This window comes from Vulpes lagopus, chromosome 3, assembly GCF_018345385.1.
Source record: "Vulpes lagopus strain Blue_001 chromosome 3, ASM1834538v1, whole genome shotgun sequence".
NCBI lineage: Eukaryota > Metazoa > Chordata > Mammalia > Carnivora > Canidae > Vulpes > Vulpes lagopus.
Window position 1 is genome coordinate 108,442,119 of NC_054826.1, and position 21,244 is coordinate 108,463,362.

At 49.2% G+C, this 21,244-nt stretch overlaps 1 protein-coding gene across 1 annotated transcript; it reads right to left on the reverse strand.

Annotated features, from left to right (window-relative positions):
* Positions 1-272: 272 nt before the first annotated feature.
* C3H16orf82 (chromosome 3 C16orf82 homolog) lies at positions 273-20,929 on the reverse strand. Its single transcript, XM_041748526.1, has 2 exons — positions 20,900-20,929; positions 273-794 (listed from the first exon to the last, which is right to left on the reverse strand). The coding sequence occupies exons 1-2, from the start codon at positions 20,927-20,929 to the stop codon at positions 273-275; spliced, it is 552 nt and encodes a 183-aa protein (XP_041604460.1).
* Positions 20,930-21,244: the final 315 nt, after the last annotated feature.

The following is a 21,244-nucleotide window of genomic DNA, read 5'->3' on the forward strand; positions in this document are numbered from 1 at the left end:
ACATCTGGGCAGGCTGCTCCCCCTTGGCAACCTGGTCACCAGCTTTGACCTTGCCCCCAGCCTTGTCCTCCTGAGGACTGGTGTTACTTTGCACACCACTTTGCACATTGCCGTCCACTGGGATGTTCTGGCAGCTGCTGGCCTGGCTGGTGGGAAGGCTGCTGACGGAGCTGAGCAGCCCACTACTCACCCGGTAGTTCAAGGCACTGCTGCCCAGGCTGATGAAGCTCATGCTGGTCAGGCTGCTGTCCCTGCTGCTGGGCAGGCTGGTCTCACTTTTCCCCTCCAGTCTGCTCGATGCTGTGGGCTTGGCTGGCTAGCCGGTTCCTTATCTGGCTGGGCGAGTAGATAGCACACAGCTGGCTGGTCGGGGCGCTGCCGGCCTGGGTGAGGAGCCTTCTCTGCAACCTCAAGATTGGAGTGCTGCCCAACAGGCTGACCTCACTGTTCTCCTCATCCCCTGCATATCCACTGCTCAACAGGCTGATGTCACTGTCATTGCATTTCCCCAAGCTGGACTGTTGCAGGCTCAGCAAGCCGCTCTCACTGCTCCATGGGTTTCTTAGGCTACCCCCTGAAACTCTCAGGGGCTTCTGAGTTGCTCCTGTGTCATGGTGTGGCCAAGTGGGTGGCTGGGACTCTACGCTGGGGGGCGAGAGGCTTGGAGCTTGGCCCTGAGCATTCCAGGCAGCAGACTCCCCGTTTCTACCCTGGAGGAAGGTGGGGGGCAACTGATCTGGTTTATCCAGGGGGAGGAGGCCCTGGGAGGCCTGTGAGTGGTGTGTCTGGCTTATCTGGGGAGAGGAGGCTCAATTTATAGGGTGGCCTTTCAAAGGGGAGTGCTCTGATTGGCTGGCCCGGTTCCCATGGTGATGGGTTTATGAGGTGGGGTGGGGTGGGAGGGAGAACAATGCTGACCTGGCACCAGTTACATCAGTGGCTGGGGCTGGAGGTGGGCAGGAAGGGGCTTAGGGCCAGAGAGTGTGGCGAGAACCACCTTGCTGGGGACATTGCATGCAAGGCCTATGACCTCGGCTTTGTCATGTCAGGAGGCCTGGTGTGTATCCCAGCTGAGCCCCTTCTGAGCTGTATTTCTTTAGGATGCCACTTCTTCCGAGCCTCTTGTTCCATGCTGAGAACTTTGGGAGGACAGAGGGAATATGACAGTCAGGAGTTTATCCTAAACTCCGTGCCAGACCTCCAAGGCCCCGGCTGGTCTGGCTCCTCTCTCTCAGCCTGGTCCCACATCACACCCTACTCCTTCCTCACCTCGAGGGGGGTCACACTGGCTGTTTTCTTATTCTGAGCTCTGGCTGGCTGTAGGGCCTTTGCACTGGCTATTCCTACCACCTGGAATGCTCTTCCCTCAGCCCCTTGGCCTTCAAGCTTCACCTCAAGTGTCCCCCAGGAAGTGTCCCTGGCCTCTACAACAAGGTCCCTCTATAATTTTTTTGTGTCACTTCCTAATTTATGTGCCTCGTGGCATCAAACACAGTTTGCGAGTCTTTTTATGTGTCGGTTACTTCCTGCCAGTTCCCTCTGCTAGATATCTTAGTGAGGGCAAAGATTTTGATCTCTTATTGTCTGCTGTGACTCCGATGCCCAGCATACTGCCTGACACATAGTAGATGCTCATTAGACATTTGCTGAATGGATGAATGAATGAACTGCTCTGGGGTGTGCATCCCAACCACCTAGGGAACTTTTAAAAAACATGTTTGGATTTTCTAGGACCATGGTTCTCTACCCTGGCTCTACATCAGGATGGCCTACAGATGCCTGCGTCCCACTTACAGAGGTTCTGAGTTAATTGATCTGGGTGAGGCTTTGCACCAGAATTTTAAAATGCTCTCTAGGTGATTCCAATGTGCAGCCAGCATGGAGCACTACCGTGCCAGGAGGCTAGGCTCCGCCTGGTGTGCTTCTCGTTGGTGATTCTGTGTGCTACTCTGGCTAAGTAGCATTGTAGATGAGAACACCTGACAGGGTACTTATTAGTAGATGCTGAATAGATTTCTGCTGAATTACTGGATGAATCAAAACAAAATTCATTGTCCCCTAAAGGGTTCATAGTTGGGTTTTAAGGGCTTGGGGAATTCATTGAAATTGTAAGCAGAATTTGTGATGAGCTACATATATGCTTTCCCACCAGGAAGGAGTCACAGCTTTTGTCAGATTCTTAAGGGTAGCCATGATCTGCAAAAGAGCAAGAAGCATAACAACTCAACTGTTGTCTTAGAATTTGGGAGACAGCTGGCCCTGGTGCTTAGCCTGACTGTATAGGTCTAGAGAGGGCGGCTGGCTCTGCTTGGGATGCAGTGTGTGGGGAGGAGGAAGGCCCTCCTTGGAGAGTGCGCCACTCAGCCCCTTGGCAGTCATCAGTGCGTCTGTGTTAATTATCACTGTCGTCTTTATTATGAATTCCTTTCCTGTTGCCTGGGGCCATTCAGCTTCCCTCTGCTGTACACGGAGGCATCTCTTTTGCTGTGGAAATCCTGATCCTTCTGGGAGATATGAGGGGCTTCTCATAGCTGCTAGGGGTCAGAAGGGAAGGGACAGACATGGTGGCTTAGCAGTGATGCCAGAGGAGGTAGTGTGGTGGGACTGAAGTGTTGTGAGAAGCAGGGACCAGGTCTAGCTTTAGAGGGCTGGCAGGAGAGAGGCAGGGTTGGGCACCAGGCACGTAGGCTGAGGCTCAGGACTGGCTCTGCCCCTTACATGAATACAAAGCAGGGCAGGTGCCCCAGTGCTGGGAATTAATGGGGAGTGTACTGTGACTCACTTCTGTCCCCATCCCACCTGCCCCAGTCACAGTGCACAGTGGGCCAGGGGAGTGGAGTGAACACCTGGGGGTTTGTGCTGAGACCAGAACCCCCACCCCTACTCTCTGGCTTATTTAACACCAGAGTCAGTAGTAGCCCATGGATATGGCCGGACTGTGTCAATAGCTGTGGCTTGACCCAACACTCTCCTCTGGAAGTCTCTCTTGGTTGCTTGTGAAGTCTTGGGAAGGCATATTAGGTGAGCTTTTCATTCTTGGGTCCAGTCCTCTCATTCCTATGTACACCTGAAGCCACCTGAGGGTGGTGCCCTTGTCCCTCTCCAGGCTAGGGGTCAGACCAGAGCTGACCTGCTCAGACGCTGTTTCAAGATACCCTCAGGGGGCAAGTGCTTGAGGGCCAAACAGAGCAGCACCCTTCTGAGTGCATGGTCCCAGAGCCTCAACACTCCCATGTCTGGGGAGAAGTGGGTTGGAGGGTGCTTCTCCACAAGGCCCTTTCTCTTTCTGTGGGCCAGGTATCAGCTACCTCTCTGATTTCCAGTCTTTCTTGCTGTTTGCCCCACCTCGAAACCTCTCCTGTGCCCCCACACACATTCCAACCTCTTTCTCCAGATTCCCTTTCCCTCAAGACTTTCAGATACTTCATACAGATGATGGACCCACAGGACCTCAGCCTGCATCCCGGGCAAGACTCAGACAGGAAACCTGGTGACAGACCCCGTGATCTGTACATCCCGAAGACTGGCCCTTTCCTGATATTACAGACAATGCTCTGTGTTCAGCAAACCATCTCATTTCTCCTAGGCCTGTAGAAACACATGTCACCCTTCTAGGCCTGAGATAGAAACACCTCATGTACATCTGCCTCTCTCTTCCATTTCTTCTTCTTCTTCTTCTTTTTTTTAATTTATTCATGAGAGAAAGAGAGAGAGAGACAGAGAAAGACAGAGACAGAGACACAGGCAGAGGGAGAAGCAGGCTCCATGCAGGGAGCCTGACATGGGACTTGATCCCGGGTCTCCAGGATCATGCCCTGGGCCGAAGGCAATGCCAAACTGCTGAGCCACCCAGGCTGCCCTCTCTTCCCTTTCTGCAGGGCCCTGGGAAGCCAAGCACTGAACATGGCAGGGCCTCCCAATGGCTGGAGCCTGAGTCCCCGAGCAGCTGTGTACATAGAGAACCCCTGCGCCCCACCAAATATATTTGTAATGTCAGTGGGCAAGAAGAGATGTCTGTGCTAAGCCACCAAGATGGGGGATTTGTTACCACAGCAGAGTGAGCTTTACACACCTATGTGCCACGTGCTCAGACACTGCCAATGCATTTCATTGGACTGAGCTTTATTTCTGAAGGTGTCTGCAGGGGCTTCTGGGCTGCCTTCCTGCCCCAGCGTCTACCCTCAGCATCTCAGCATCCGTGTGCCCTGATGGGGATGAGAAAGAGCTTCAGTAGCCCAGAAATGCAACCCCCTCTATATTTATCCCTAATATTCCAGCAGAAGCCCTGGCTAAGTCAGGCATTAGTTCTCTGAGTATGACACACTGGGATGACTTCTAACTCAGATGTTTTTCTGGTTTTCATTCATTCATTCAACAAATATTTCCTGACATCCTGTTTCTCCTTCCCTTCCACCAATACTTGCTGAGTGCCTGCTCTGTGTCAGGCAGTGGGCAAGGCTCTGACCTCAGAGATGGGTAGACAGATGTAAACAAGTATCTGTTGTGTGATCATAAATGTGAGAAGGCAAATAGAGCAGGGACACAAGGACAGAGATTGAGGGTGTGTGTGTACTTGTGTGTGATGTACGTGTCTTTATGTGCCTGTGACCATCCCGGGCCACTGTCTCTCAGGCAGAGCCAGCTGGCCCCAGGAGAAGAGGTCATAGAGGCAGCCATGGGGAGGCTGGGATCTGTGGCTCCAGTGAGTTGGAAGACAGTGGAGACTTTTCAGCATTCATAGGTGAACTGGAGTTTGAACAGGCTGCTGTGGTGGTGGTGGGGGGTAGTTGGGACAGGCATGGTGCGTCTGAGAGCTAGTCAGGCTATAGCACAGGAGTCCCAGGAACAACAGGAAGGGCCCAGACCAGAGCGGTAGGAGAGCTGGGCAGCAGTGCTGGGATCTGGGGTGTATTTGAAAGGCAAGTCTCAGGGCTCATTGAGGGATGGGATGTGGGGGTTAGAGGAAGAGCAGGGTCAAGGCCAGGTGTGGAGTCCAGGGGCCTCTGGGTTAGGGGCAAGATGGTCTTCTAGAAACAGCTGAAGCACATGGAGTGATGTGTAGCTTCGTAATGACCCAGACAGGGGCAGAGCCTAGTGACTTAGAAGTCAGATGAACATGAGCTTGAGTCTCAGCTTCCCCACTTTAGAGTCATGCTTAAAGATGTCCCAAATGAATGGTGAAGGTTACATCCTCCACAAACATGAACTGAGAGGAAATAAATGCAAAGTGCCCTGTGAGACCCTCCAGAGATAGCCAGGAAGAAGTCCCTCCCTGGTAGACCCCGCAGTCAAGTGTGGGTTGGGGCCACAGGCCCCTGGGGCAGGAAGTGGATGGGAGGGTAGCCTGGACAGGGCTCTGTGAATAGCAGAACATCCCTCTCCATCTTGGGGCTCTGGCATCCTGCAGATCACATCCCGTGTCCTCCATCTGTGGCATCCTGTGGCCAACCTAACCTCTCTGAACCCCAGCTTCCTGTCCTGGGAAATGGAGCAACACTGGTTAAAGCACTCCCCGGAGGGACGCTCTGAGAACAGGAAGCACCTGGACAGGGTCTGCCCAGAGCTTCCAGCACACATCGCTGCTGCCCAGCACTCATGGAACCTTCTACTTCAAGATGGAATATAAGTGTTGGTGTGAAAAAATTCATAAATGCATACACAAGTATATTTAAACACATATATGAACATATATGTAAGTACGTATGTATATGTGTGCAAACACATTCACAGTATATGTGTTTATATATGAATACATAGGAATATGTGTAGATGAATTCATAATATATATCCGTATGCATATATACATAGGTAAGTATATCCACATGAAGACACATCTAAGTGTAGTAAATGTGCACACTTTTGAAACCACAAAACCCTCTGGCCCTCAGCATCACCCTCCGGGAGCATCCACTCTCCCCTGAGGTTCTCCACGCAGAGGGCTCTTATCCCAGAGCCTCCTCTGTGATCCTCTGATAGATGCCTTGTTCTCTTTCCAGGAGCCCCCATCATCTGGCTCCATGTGGATGAAGACCTGCATTTATTGCCTTTACAGTCGTGTGCTCCCTGGACAGTGAGATGAGTGCTCCACCAAGAGACAGAGTCAGCGCAGGCAGGTAAGCACAGGAACCTCCCTGGACCAGTGCTAGGGCCGTAGAAGGACCACAGAGGGAGGACATATTGCACATTGGGCACTGAGCTGGATGTTGGCGTGCATGGTCTCATTTCACCTCACTCCATTCTCCATCTGCCCCAAAGCCCAGCTCCTGACTATCTGACTTGGCTGCTGGGCCAAGTCATGGGGAGAGGGGGAGGCATTTCTGGGGGCCTGACATGGTGGGCATCTCCCTACTCAGGTGCAACTTGGCCCTTGAACAGGTGGATTCCCGATGGCAGGATCTTGGACTTTTCTACCTTCTCTGGAGAGCAAGACAGGGAGAGCCAGCTTAACCATGGCCTGGAGAGGTGATCTGCCAGGAAGAAAGGTAATTCTTCCTCTGGGTGGGTCACATGATTGATTCCCCCCTCCCCAAGCTGTTAAAATTATTTAAGATCTACAAAAATGAAAAGGGAAGAATAGGATGAAAATATCCTTGTCATCCTTGTGCTCATCACTCAAGAAAGAAGACAATACTGATAAACTCCAAACCCATTTACTGCTCCCCATGGCATTTCTCTGTGGCAATCCAGAATCTCATGCTCACCATTGAACTTGGTGCACACTGAAAAGGATGTACCCCTAAACCAACATGGAATTGTTCTATATGCTATCAATCTTGATATAAATGGCATTCTTTATGTACGCTTCTACAACTTATGTTCAATATTGTGTGTGATTCATCTGTGCTACCTGCATGGCTCAAGTTCATTTTCACTACCATAGAGTATCCTATTGATGAGTGTCATAATTCATCCATTCTAACTGTTGAACATTTAGGTCATTTCCCCCTTCTCCCTCGCAATAAGCGTGCCTCTGTGTGTGTCTCTCACATGATATTCCCCTTACGGATTTCTGAGAAGTCTCCTCCCAAACAGACTGTGAAAGCTTCAGCTTGTTTTAATTGCACATAATGAATAGAGCAGACACCTCTCCCCAACCCCTGGGCCTCATCGTCTATCTGAATGTTTCTGTGAGGTTCAGCTTAGGGATGGGCCGAACCACTGGGATATCTTCAGCGTGCATTACTTGGTCATAAAACATGGCCATTCAGAATGTTCAGCTTTAGCCGAAGATGAGGTCACAGAGTTGCCCCACATGGGTGGGGTGGGGGGTGGTGGCAGGAAATGGGGGGAGGCTGGGGGCACTGAAAGCCCAGGGCTCTTCACCCAGTTCCTGGAATCTGTGGCAAAACAATTGTCTTGTGTTCTTGGTGTGAAAGGGGAGAGGCTGCCTAAGGATGAAGAGGGGCACATGCATATTCCCAAGAACAAACGTGAGAACTGTACAGCACCTGAACCGAGCACTCAGTGTCTGAAGCCAGAGGTGGGAGTTCAAATCCAAGATGTGCCGCTTATCAGCTGTGATCCTGGGCAAGTGGCCTAACCTTCCTGCCTTGGTTTGAGTTCCCTCCAAAGCAGCCCTAAGGCATGGACTTGGATCCAGTAGTCCATTTAGGAAGTGGTCCCAGGAAGCCCCGTGAAGAGATGGGGCAGCAAGACAGAGAAGGAAGGAAGGAAAGCCAGTGAAGGCGGTGTCATAGAGAAGGTGCCAGTAGGCTTGGGCTTCTGTTTCTGGGTCCATCAGATGCTACGTGGAGTACCTCTCAGGCTTGGCCTGCAGGTTAGCCATCAGCTCCCTGAGCAAGCCTCTGGGGTGTCTGAGGAAGCCCTGAGGCAGAGAGGGACAGAGGGAGGAGGGTGGCAGACGCAGTGCTTGGGTAAGAAGCCGTCACTCAGCACTGTCTGTACCTGAGGCTCATCCCAGAGGATCAAGAGGACATGGATGGGGGCATGTCTGCTAGAGTTGTCTTGTCTGCAGGGTGATTGTTCCATAGGTTGTAGTGATGATTCTGTGAGGCAAGTCAGCACTCAGGAAGCACTAAGTATCAGTACTCCTTATGCTCCCTTGTATGCCTCCAGAAGATGAAGGTTGTGGTAGGACCTGCTTGGAAATGGAAGCCCAGAGAGATGAGGTAAATAGGCCCTGGCTACCAGAGTCTTGGATAGCAGGCCCACGATTTGGACCTGAAGGCCTTCTTAGAGGATGCCGTGTCTCATACTCTGGGGGCTTCAGGCTGTAGGGCATGGAGAGGTCAGCACCCCCCAGAGCTGGATGCCAGGCGGCTGTTTGCCTCGTCAGCCTCAGGTGGCACATAAGTACCGACTGGAGTGGGTCTCAGGAGACCAGCAAGGAGACAGCAGGGTCCCCCGCACCAGGTAGGGATTGTGTGTGGGGGTCCCCTCTCTGGCTAGCAGAGGCCACTGAGCACAGAACACAGTGCAGTAACCAGTCTGTGCGAATCAATGTCTCCATTCAGCACTTGACTGAGAGGGTTTCTGGGATGTGGGACTTTCTGTTTTAAACTCAACAGTACTGAGAAACCTGGGACGAGTTGGCCATCCTAACCTGAAGTCACATATAGTCAAAATGACCCCAGAAAACCTATTTGATCTGTTGGGCCCACAGTTTTGTGAAGAGATTCCTCCTCAGATATTCTCAGGCACGCTCAGGCTCGATAACTGTCTGGCGAGATGTAAGGTGGTGGGAAGTCCGTTCTCAGATGCCCTGGCATGCCAGCCCCTAGGCTCTGAACTACCCACAAGTCCTTGCTGGTGTGGTGGCTGTGGCAAGGGCTCTGGGGTGTGGGCTCTGGGGTCACACAGACATGGATTCCACCCAGGCCCTGCCTCCTTCAAGCTGTGCCACCTGGTCAAGTTATCCAAACCTCCTCAGCCTGGGTTCCTCTTTCATGCAAGAGGGCCAGTAAATGCTCTTGATATTCTTGAGGTCAGGGAGCATGTGTTTGGACACTGCTGAGTCCCCAGAGCCTGCAAGAGGCTCTTGTGTTCCAGAAAGTTTTGCTGAATGGGTAAAGCATCTAGAGCAGTGATGGATACTTGGAGAGTTCATTATGTTTAATTACTATTCTTATTCTGTTCTGATACAAAAACCTCTTTGTCATCAACAGAAGGCAAGGTAGACTTGCTCATATCGGGGGTGAATGAAATGACGGGGGTGGGGGGCGTTATACCTTAAGCAGGTGCTGCGTCCTAAAGCCAGAGGGATTTGAATGCGTGTTGGGTGGGATTCTGGTTGCTGGGGTGGGGTGTCAGGATGGAGGAAGCTTTGGGGAGCAGCCCGGGCTTATGAAGTCCCAAGTTACAGATAAGGAAACTGAGTCTCGGGGGAGAAGGAGATGTCCTAAGGCCACATGGCTGGCATATAGCAGAGCTGGGATTTGACCCAGTCTTCTGGCTCCCAGTCCAGTCTACTCTGAGAGGCACTCCATTACAGGTTTGCAGGAGAAGTGCCTGAGCCATGAAGCAAGTGGAGGGGAGGATGGGTGTGGAAAGTGTGTGGGGCTGCATGCCCAGGGATATAGGGAGTGGCAGATGGCACTGGCATGGAGCCATTGCCTCTGGGCATGCTGGATTCTGGTGCCTCGGTTTCCCTAATGGTAAAGGGAGGCAATGCTGCCAAATGCCTCTCTCCCTGGGCTTTTGGGGTACAGATGGGGAGCCCCCCAAACTCCTGGAGAAGAAAACATCACCCAGTCTGAAGATGGGCCCTGGCTGCCTGCCCTCTGGCTCCCTGGTTCTTCTCAATTAACAGCCCCCTGCCCCAACACCGGGCGGCTCACAGGCAGAGTGCACCAGCAAGGGGCTGGCCCCAAGTTAGCACAGCCGGGGCTGTCCTTGGAAAGGGGCCACCACTGAAGGGCCAGCTTCATTTTCATCAAATTATTCCTCCACGTTCGCAGAAAGGAGGAATTATTGGCAGAAAATGAGGATAGAAAACCCCGCTAGAGCTGAGCACCTTCTAGGGGCACTGAACACTGAGCACTTGGAAGCATTCCAGCAGATTGGTTCATTTTTAATGGTCGAGGACTATAGTTCATCTGTTAATTCAAACGAGGTGACATAATATCTTTCATTTGGACTTACTACCAGCACGGTGGTGATTCGGCTCCCAGCATTCTCTGGGCAGGATCCTCTGTCATTACTGCCCATTTTCTGTTTCTGGCCAAATTGAAAGTCCGCGGGAAGGGCTGCAGCCTTGGAAAGGAGAGATCAACCGAGAATAGGTCACATCGGGTATTAAGGAATGAAAATGAATTCATTCTTTCCTCCTTGAATAAGCAGCTGTGCTTGCGTCTCTGTGATCCATGAAATAGGCTGTCAGGAAAAGAGGAAATGGGCTGCATTTGAACTTCACCTGCTGATGCTGCCCCGTTGCCCTGGAGACGGGCACTGCAGCCCGGGCAGGGGCAGGGCCGAGGGGCGCTCAGCCTTGAGGGGCACCCACCCCATGCCAGATGCCTGGCTTCAGCAGTCCTGGGAGGGGAGCTGCCCGAGTATCCCCATTTTGTGGATGAGGACAGCAAGGCTCCAAAAGATCCAGAGACTTGCTCCGGGTCATTTAGGCACAGGACCTGGCTTCCATCTGAGGTGCCCAGCGTTACAGCTGTGAACTTGGCCTGGAGAACCTTGAACCGTCACTCTCCCGTGGGCAGGCTGCTCAGCGTCAGGTGTCAACGGGCCACATGGTAGAAATCCCCACTGTTGCTGCCCTGAGGTGAGGGCGACAAGAGGGAATGGACATGATGGGCTTGACACTGGGCTCCCTGTAGAGTGACTGCTCACAAATGTCTTTGTTGTTACAAACTTCCGCTTTTCCATGTGTGAGATAATGGAGTGCAAGAAGGAAGCCCAGAAAGCAAGTGACTTCCCCTAAGACCTAGTGCAAGTGGGTCACGGGACTGGGAGCCCTCCTTGGAGTGACCCAGGAGTCCCTGTTCTTTCTTCTACACTGGGTAGTAGAGAGCTTGGGGTGGGGAGGGGGTTTTGAGATGTTGATAATGGAATTACCCCTTGTCTGCTCTTTGCCTCCCTAAGACCGTTCACCAGCCCTGTGTATTTGACTCGGTTACTTGGTTCATTGTTTGTCTCCCACTCATCCTGGCACTGATGTGAGGGAGGGTTTTGATCAATTTTGCTATTTTGTTCATTGTAGATACTTTTGCATTCATTGTTATTTTTAATAATGTTGTATAAAATACTGGTTATCCTGATTGCTGAGGTTTTTTTTTTTTAAATCACTCTCTTAAATTTTTCACTTGAGTTGAGTACCTCACTTGCCTTACTCTAGTCCCAGTTCTGCCCTAGAACAGCACCTGTCACCTACTTAAATTTAGTAAAGATTTGTAGAATGAATGATGCCCTATTATGTATCAAGACATTTCCTGGATCCCCAGGGAAATCTTCCAAAGGGAATTCAAACTTCTTTGCATCTGAAGAAAGAAAGCCAGAGCCCCACACTGAGCTGCTTTTACTCAGCTCCATAATCTGGGAATGACTGAGTATTTCTGCTGGTGGTAAACTCAAGAGTAAGGGCGTGTCCCTTCCAGGATTTGATTGTGGAACCAGTTAGAACTCAGACCTCTAGGACTGCCTAATGGAAGAATGGAATGCAGGAAGCCCATGGGGCTCTGAAAACCAATGTGGAATTTCCTGCTGTCATTAGAGACCACTGCACCTGTCCCTCTTCTGGATGTTTCTTGCAATTAAAAGCCACATCAGGTTGTACTGACAATCATTAGTGTAATGAGACCCGGCTGTGCAGTGCCATGAAGCACCTTCGCCCAGGTTGAGCACCTAGGCGGAGTCAGTTTGAGGTCTGCTGTGATACCTGATGCTCCATTTTGATGAAGTATCAGATCTTGCCTCTACCTTTGGCTTTATTTCCCTCCAAATCTGAGATTCCATCGAGATGCATTTTTCTAATTAAGGCGGGAGTAAGAAATAACCTCCTATATAATTTAAAATGGTAAAATCATCGATACCTTTTCCAGCCTCAGCTTTAAATCTTAGCTACCAATGACTCCCCTATTAAAGGACCTAATTAAATCCATTTTTCAGGACGTCTTTGGCAAATTTCATTTTAGTAAAACTGTAGGTTTTTTTGTCTGATTTGTCTCTGCTCCCCAGAGCTCTCCTGTGAAAATAAGGACAGGGTGGATGCTTGTCTCTTGTGTCTTATACTCACTGGTTCACTTGACAAATATTTACTGAGCATGTGCTATATGCTTTGGCATCGAAGTAGGAGAGAACGAGGGAAGAGTGAAATGAAAATAAATTTCCTGTCTCAATGGCCAGAAGGGAATGGGGCCCATTCATAAATTTATTCAACCAACATGTTTTGAGTCTACTAATAGTCTACTAACTGCTAAGTCCTGGTGTTGGGGTGCTGGGGTGCTGGAGACAGTTCATACTCAATGTAGTAAATACTCAATGTGGACAGGCTAAAGCAGAGGGTACTGTGAGAGCTCAGAGGACAGCTCCTAGCTCAGACTGGGAAGCTAGGGGTCAGGAAGCTTCCCTGGAGCTGAGCTTTAAGGGATAAGTAGGTGTCAGCCATGTGAAGCAGAGAGAGAGAGGAAGATGATGCAGATGGGCAAAAGGCTTGGGAGAATACAGGAAGTGTGGAGAACTTTAAGCCATTCATTGTGGTTAGGACACTGCTTCTCAGCTCTGGGTGCATGTTAGAATCATGTGGAGGCTTTGAAAAATACCAGTGCTTGCACCTCATCTCTGACCATGTCAATCAGTTTCTGGGGGAGTAGGGTCAGGCTTTGGCAACTTTTTTAAAGCTCTTCAGGTGATGGTAGTGCTCAGTCAGGGTTGGGAGTCACTAGGCTAAAGCATGCAAAGCAGTGGGAGGTGAGGCTGGAGAGGTAGGCAGGGGCTAGATCCTGGAGGGAGCTGGAAACCTGTGAAGGGGTTTGAACCTTACTTGTGAGCACTGACATCACTGAAGGGTTGAAGGCAAGGGAAGAAGGAGCTCATATTTGTACTTCAGAAGGAATTACTATGCCAGCAGTGTAGATGATGGGTGGGGCTGGAATCACTGGAGCCAGAGAAGCTGGTAAAGAGGCTATGACAGTGACCTGAACAGGAGATGATGTGGCCTGGGCCTAGGGGATCATGACCTGGGCATGGAGAAGGGGAGATATTCAGGAGGGGTTGGGTTGCATAGTGACAGGATTGGGTGGTGAAACGTGCACCCTGGGTGAAGGAGGGGAAGCAGTTTAGGATGGCTCCAAGTGACTTGGATGACTGGGTGGGTAGTTGTGACATTAATCAGGGAGGGGTGAGGAAAGGATAATTTGTGTTCAGGACATTGTGGAGGGATTTGATTGGTAGTTGGAGCTGAGGTCTGATACTTGGAATTGTGCCCTATGTGGACAGAGCAACTGGGAAGTCAACTGTGATTCCTATTGGAAGGTGTCATCCAAGGAGAGTGTGTAACCTCACTATAAGAGAAGAAAGTGAAGGGTGGTGGAGTCTTTAGGAATCTCAATGTTTAGAGGGTAGTTGAAGTTTCAAGGAGCTGAGAAAGAACTTGATGGAGAATGGTGGAGAGGGTGCACTGAATTATTGTCTGAATGGTGAGGGAGTTGGGGTATTTATCCTCCAGTTCTCATCAGTCATTGGTTGAGGGCTGAACCTCATGGGTTGAGGAAGCCTCAGTTCCCAGGCAGGTGGCCTGACAGGTGCATGAGGAGCATGGGCTCTGGCAATCAGATAAAGTTCTTGTGTGAAAAGACAAAGGTGATGGTATTGGACGTTGGATCGACTTAATGCCAACAATAAAAACTGAAGGGATATGGGTAGGGTACCAAAGCATCTGCTACTGAGGGATTTCATTTTTTCCAGACTGAAAATAGTTTGTCATTATTGAATGGAAGGAAGAGAGGAAGAGAGGAGATCACTGATGGAGAGTGGGCCAGGAAGAGATGGAAGGGGTTATGAATACGAATATAAGTGGAGGGCTTAGCTGAAATGATAGGAAGTTGTGGTTTATAAGGAGGAGGTTGGAGTTCAAGCTCAAGCTTGAGCACATCATAATCATGGATGTGGATCGCTGAAGCAGATAGAAAGGGAGATCCATTGGACTTTACCTCCAAGGAGGTGAAAATGGGAACTGGTTCATTCACACTGGATGTCAAAGTCCGCAAGGGCTTGGGGATGGAGAGGAAGACTAAATCAGCTGCCAAGTTATTAATGAGTATTAAACATCACCATGGACCACCCCCCCCAGGCCCACTCACAGGGTAGGGTGAACCATTTGTCAACCACTGGGTCCTGGATCTGAGAGGAGCCATGTCAGTCAGAGGAACAGATCAGTCTGAAGAGGCCTTGTCTAACTGGTGTGTCTGGCTGGAGATTTTGGAAAGAAGTCAGAGGACAGAGATGAAAGGTCGTGGTGGTACAGAGAGTCTCAAATTCAAGGGCTAAGCAGAAGGCCTTGGACAGGAACCAGGGTTGGGAACCAGGGAAGTCAATAAGAGGTTGATAGCCAAGTTCAAGATTAGTTGAAGTGCATGGTTCTGGATGAAGGCTGTGGATAAGGAGAGGAAGTAAGGGCTCCTGACTCCTGGGAGAACATGCAGTCAAGGAGATAATCCAAAAGTACAGGGTGCTGACTCTGCTTAGCTTTTCCTTGTTCCCTGATGCTTCGTACCCACCAAACCCCAGAGCTCCTGAGAATCTAGTTAGCCAACCATTGGTGAAAGGCAGTGAGTTCCAACTCTGGAGTCAGATCAAACAGGGAACAGAGAGAAGAAGCCAGAGAACCACATGACTCTGGTGTCATAAAAGCCAAGGGGAGGAAGTTTCAGAAAAAGGAGGTGAACTGCACTGCTGAATATTGCTGAAAGTCAAGTAAGGGAAGGAGTAAAATTTTTATGATGCTTTCATGTTCCTGATGAATAACTTGGAGGACCAATGCTCGTATTATTGGTACAGCAAGTTGGCGGCATGGGCTCTGTGCTAGTTAGCTATTGGTGTGTAAGGAGGAGCTCCAAAATGAAGACATGGCAAAAAGCTGTGAACACTTGTTATTTCTTATGTCCACAGTTTGGTTGTGTCCTTCTGGTCTGGACCAGGTGTGGCTGACCTTGAACAGACTCATTCATGGTCAGCTGGTAGGTTGGCCTGGGGCTAGCCAGTCTAGCATGGCCTAGGCTGAGACAGCTTCTCAGTGTTCCCTATGTCTAATCCTCCAGCAGGCTAGCCCAGTGGTTGTGGTCCAGGCAGAGGGAACAGCATGTGCAAAGACCCTGAGGTGAGAGCAAGCTTGGATGTTTGAGGAAGAGCAAGGAGGCCAGTGTGGCCAATAGCAGCCTGCACAGACAGGGAGGAGGGTGGCAGGAGAGGAGACCGGAGGCTAGTGCTCAGGAGAAAATATCACAAGCACTCTGCAGACTGCTGTAAGGACTTAGGGTTTTTATTTTATTATTACCATGAGACTTGTTTTCTGCTCTGTTACCCTGGCTGACTCTGGCTTGGCTTCCACTCCACAAAAGAGGTTTTGCATCTCATCTGGCCACGTTGCTCCTCCCCTCCTTGTGCTGACAGGTCCTACTTCATGGCCCCACTGCATGATGCAAGGCAGGTCAACATCACAGGTCTAGAAATCACACCACTCTTGCTCCTAAAAACCCCATCCTCCAGGACAGGAGGTTATGGCTTGCAGGCTACATCTGGTCTGCTGCCTCTTTTTGTGAATAAAATGTGATTGGAATGCAGCCATGCCCATTCATCCACCTATTGTCTGTGGCCACTTTTGTGCTACAGTGGCAGAGCCCGAGACATTGTCAAAGAGCTGGATGGCCCGCAAATCCTAAAATATTTATTGTCTGCTCCTTCGGAGATAAAGTTAAACCTTCTGGAACTTAAGAGGGAATGCATTCAATTCTCTCCTGCTTTGAGGGTTGAGAAAGTTCAGGTGGGTGGACTCGTGTCAGGGCAGTGGAAGGGAGCGCTTGCAGACCCACAGGGCACTCTGAGTTTCCAGCATCTTGCCCCTTGACCTTCCTGCCTCCCTGGGCTGACCTGTCGCCTCGCTCCCTCACAGAGTGGCGCTTCTGATGATGTCTTAGTCTGCTCTGACTGCTATAACAAAATTCCATAGACTGGGTGGCTTCAACGCCGATTTGTTTCTCCCAGTTTTGGCAGCTGGGAAGTCCAAGCTCAAGGTGGCAGCATAGTCAGGTTCTTGGGGAGGCTCGCCTCCTGGCTTGCAGATGGCCAGCTTCTCACAGCGTCCTCATGTAGTTGGGGAGAGGGGGAGGGAGAGCACATGCTCTGGTGGCTTCTTCTTCTTATAAGGACACTGATCTACCATTTGCTTCAACGTGGATGGAACTGGAGGGTATTATGCTGAGTGAAGTAAGTTGGAGAAGGACAAACATTATATGTTCTCATTCACTTGGGGAATATAAATAATAGTGAAAGGGAATATAAGGGAAGGGAGAAGAAGTGTGTGGGAAATATCAGAAAGGGAGACAGAACATAAAGACTCCTAACTCTGGGAAACGAACTAGGGGTGGTGGAAGGGGAGGAGGGCAGGGGGTGGGGGTGAATGGGTGACGGGCACTGAGGGGGGCACTTGACGGGATGAACACTGGGTGTTATTCTGTATGTTGGCAAATTGAACACCAATAAAAATAAATTTATTATTAAAAAAAGAAAACTCAAACAGAAAAAAATAAAAAGGACACTGATCTCATTCGGGGTCTCTAATTTTCATGATCCATCTGGCCTAATGACCACCCCAAGGCCCAGCTTTCCAATACTATCATGTTAGGGCTTAGGGTTTTGACACATGAATTTGGGGGTGGGGAGGACACAAACATTCCATCCATCCCACTGAACATCTATTCTCTTTGTACCTGTGGCTTCTCTTGGAGCAGGGCAGGTTGGGTGCTGTCAAGAGCACAGTCACCCGAATTAGACACACCTGACTTCAAGTCCCTGTAATCTGAGGGAGATTCCAGAACCCCAGCGAAAGAGCTAATGGTAATTCCCCCTCTTCGGGGTGCTGGGAGGCCCAGTGAGCATTGCTTGGACAATGCTTAGCAGGGGTCAGCAAAGAGTAAATGGTCAACTTTGAACTGTATCTACAGAAGGAATGTGAAGAGACCACCTTTTCCCCCTTTGTGGGAAGACAAGAAAAGTCGGTGGCAAACAGAGCCGGTGGCACCATCAAGTCCATATTCATCCCCCATCTCAATAATTTCTGCAACTCTGGGCAGGAGACACCTGATTTCAGAAAAGCAGGGGAAGGAAAAAATCAATAACTCCAAGCTTGCAGCCAATAAAATCTCAGGAGTGGCAATTTCATCTTTACCGTGCCTGCCCGTATCACTAACAGTGTACTCAACACGAGGGTGGTGAGGAGTTTGGGGTAAGGGAGGCTCGTAAAAATGACCGATGCAGATATTAATGATTTAATCTGCTAATGTGGCGTGGCTGCCTCCGAGAATCCTATTCGTCAGCATCTAGGAACCCATCAGGAGGAGGCTGGGTGAAAAGCGCCGGGGATAGCACGCAGGGATGTGGTACGAATGAAGATGAATCACGGAGCACAGTATTGATTTGCCTTGCCTGGAACGGCTGCTTTCTGTTTGGAAATATGGAAAGCAAATTAATGAATAAATGAGCTAGCTCTGTGAACTGCGCCCCACTGGGAGCCTTGGTGTTTAAGCCACATATGCCAACAGGCTCTGAGCGCAGACTGGGAAAGGCGGGGTTTGTGCAGAGGGACAGCATGGCTCGGCGTGGTGGTCTGAGAAACCGCACTCGGAAAGGCTTCGGAAAGTAGTGGCAGGTGTCCTGGTGTCAGACAGATTCTTGATTGAATTTTGGCTCTGCTAAAATTCCCACTCCTGCTAGCTGTGGGGCTTCTGAAATCCATGCCATCTCTGTGAACTTTTCTTCCATTGGCAGAAAGGGGGCAGTAGGGGATCAATGGAGGATCACATTAAATTATGAATGTTCTGTATTGGCTCTACCTCTTATATGCGGTGAGTTATAGGACAAGTTTTCTGACCTCTCGGTGCTTCACATATCCCTCCTATCTTACAGAGATAACAACACCTGTCCCTGGAATACAGTGCTTTTATAACTATTCATCATTTGGCAAATACTAAGGACTTACTATGTGTCAAATACTCCTCCAGGTGCCTGGCATAGAGCTGTGTACAAAACAGAGTGAGTGGGCCTGGATGGCTCAGTCAGTTAAGTGTCTGACTCTTGGTTTCAGCTCAGGTTGTGATCTTGGGGCTGTGAGATCAAGCCCCATTTAGGGCTCCATGCTCAGTACCAAGTCTACTTGAGACTGTCTCTCCCTTTGCCCCCACCCTCATGCTATCTCTCTCTCAAATAAATAAATAAATCTTAAAAAAAAACAAAGCAACAGAGCATCCCTTCTATCATTAAATTCATTATTATTTTTCTTTTTTTAATAATAAATTTATTTTTATTGGTTTTCAATTTGCCAACATACAGAATAACACCCAGTGTTCATTCCATCAAGTGCCCCCCCTCAGTGCCCGTCACCCATTCACCCCCACCCCCCGCCCTCCTCCCCTTCCACCACCCCTAGTTCATTTCCAAGAGTTAGGAGTCTTTATGTTCTGTCTCCCTTTCTGATATTTCCTACCCATTTCTTCTCCCTTCCCTTCTATTCCCTTTCACTATTATTTATATTCCCCAAATGAATGAGAACATATAATGTTATTTTTCATTATGACTATCCAAATGCTCCTGCTCCATTTATTGAAAAAAACCATCCTTCCTCCATTGAACTGCTTTTGCATCTTTGTCAAAAACCAGTTGGCCATACTTGCGTGTGGCTATTTCTGGATCTTCTACTCCATTGATCTCTCCGTCTGTCCCTCTAGTAATCACACACTGTCTTGATTTCTGTATAGTAAGTCTTGAAAATGGGGAGTATGGCTCCTCCTACTTTTCTTTTTCAAAATGTTCAAATTCTACTTTCTTTGCCTTTTCGTATGCATTTTAGAATAAGCTTGCTTATATCTACAAAAAAAATCTTGCTGAGATTTTGATAGGAATTATGCTAAACCTGTATATCAACTTGGGGAGAGTGGATATCTTTACTATGTTGAGTCTTCCAATCCATGAACACGGTATATTTCTCCATTTATTTAGATCTTCTTTGATTTCTTTCATCAACATTTTGTAGTTTTCAGCATAGAATCATCATAATATTTTGCTGGATTTATGCGTAGTGTTTTATTTTTCTAAGCAATTGTAGATGGTATTTAATTTCAGATTCTACTTGTTTATTGCTAGTATATAGAGATGCAATTGATCTTTGTATATTGGTCTTATAAACCCATGACCTTGCTGAACTCATTTTTAAGTTCTTGGAAAAAGAGAGAGAGAGAGAGAGAGAGAGAGAGAGGTGTGTATAGATTCCTTAGAATTTTCCACATGGATAATTATGTCATCTGCAAACAGGGAGTTAGTTTCATTTCTTCCTTTCTAATTTATATGTTGGAATTTATTATTATTATATCAGAAATCCTACACCCAAATGCTTGAAAGGACCCCTGTAGCAGAGACTGGAAAATGGGAGTCCATGCCAGTCAAGAGGGGCTGCTACTACCCAGCTATGTGGGTCCAGATGTCTAGATTGTGTTAAAAGAGATTTTGATGTTGGATTTTCTGATATTTAGATATTGGTAAGTTATTCAAATATTTAAACACCTGTCAGGCCAAACAGAACACATCTGTGGGCTGGAGTGAGTTTGTACCAGTTTGCAACCTGGCATAAAATAGGTGTTCTGTAAACAGAAGCACCTGCTTCTGCTGCCTGATGTCTCAGGTGGGTGGTGCTCAAGAGATGTGCCAGGCTGCACGTGCAGCTGATCTGCTCCAGATTTCCAGGATGGACAAGGAGAAGGCCTATGGCAAAGCTGCATCTGAAGGGTTGCTCTGGGATTCTTGTGGCTTGGAACCACCAGGCTGGATGCTTCACTTTCTCTCTGGCAGCAGTATAGCTGTGGCTCTGGTAGGTGAGCTGGGGGGTGTGGCTGCAGAGTAATCTATGACAAGGGCTGATGGCTACAAGGGTGGAGTCAGGACTGGACCAGACAATATCGGAGAATACTATAGGAAGTGGTTGGGTTGTTAGGGGGCAAAATGGGAGATGGAGTAGGAGGGGATGAGAGAGGGCTGAGCATCTGTAATATGCTGAATCTAATGCTAGGTTGGTCCCTCTCTCCCTCCCACACTTCTTCCTTCTATTCTGCCTTCCTTCCTTCTATGCAACATGAATTTACTCAGAGCCCACAAGGCCCTGGGCTAGGCATGTTTCTCCCACTTATTCCTTACATACTCCTACAAGATAGACATCACTTCTCCATTTCACAAATGAGGGAGCTAAGTGTCAGGGAGGGTGAATGACTTGCCTGGGGTCCCAGATCTGACTTCAAAGCTTGTACTGAGGGGGGGGGGCACTTAACGGGATGAACACTGGGTGTTACTATATGTTGGCTAATCGAACTCCAATAAAAAAATATGTGGGAAAAAAAAAAAGCTTGTGCTCTTTGCATCACATTCACCTTCACCTCAGCGAATGGCACAACAGACACTCTCGTGTACTCTAGCAGTCTGGTTCCCAGAGCTCCCATGGGGAGCGAGGAATGCAGCAGGAGCAGAGTTCAGATGGCTGCTGGGCCCATGAGTCAGGCCGACCATGAGCTGGGTTTGGGTTGTCTATGGAATGTCACGTGGCACCAGCAGGAGGAGAACCTGGGACCACTATCCTTCTGTAACTCCTCTACAAATAGACAGGAATCAGGCAGTGCCCTAGGGTCTTAACCCTGTCCTCACTCATGGAGTGATTGAAAAAAGGAGACCTGAGTACCGGGCCCAGGGAGGCTTTGTCCAGGGCCATGGGTGGGAGATTTCTCTCCAAAGCCCACCAGATGGGCCAGGCAGAGCTGTAGGGCCATGTTGTACATCGGGCAGATTTGTCTGGGATGGGTTAGGATGGATCTTATAGATAAGCTGGTGGCACTTAGGACCTGCCACTGAGGCTCTCCTGGGAGATACCCTCCTCAGGCTCCTACTGCTCCATCTGATTTCTATCTGCTTCCTCCTGGGTAACTAAGCGAACAGTAGGTACTGAAGGGACTGAGGGAGAGTCCATTAATCAGCACCCTCTGGATTACCAGTGTCAGAAAGTCCAATTTTAAAGTATGAATCAAGA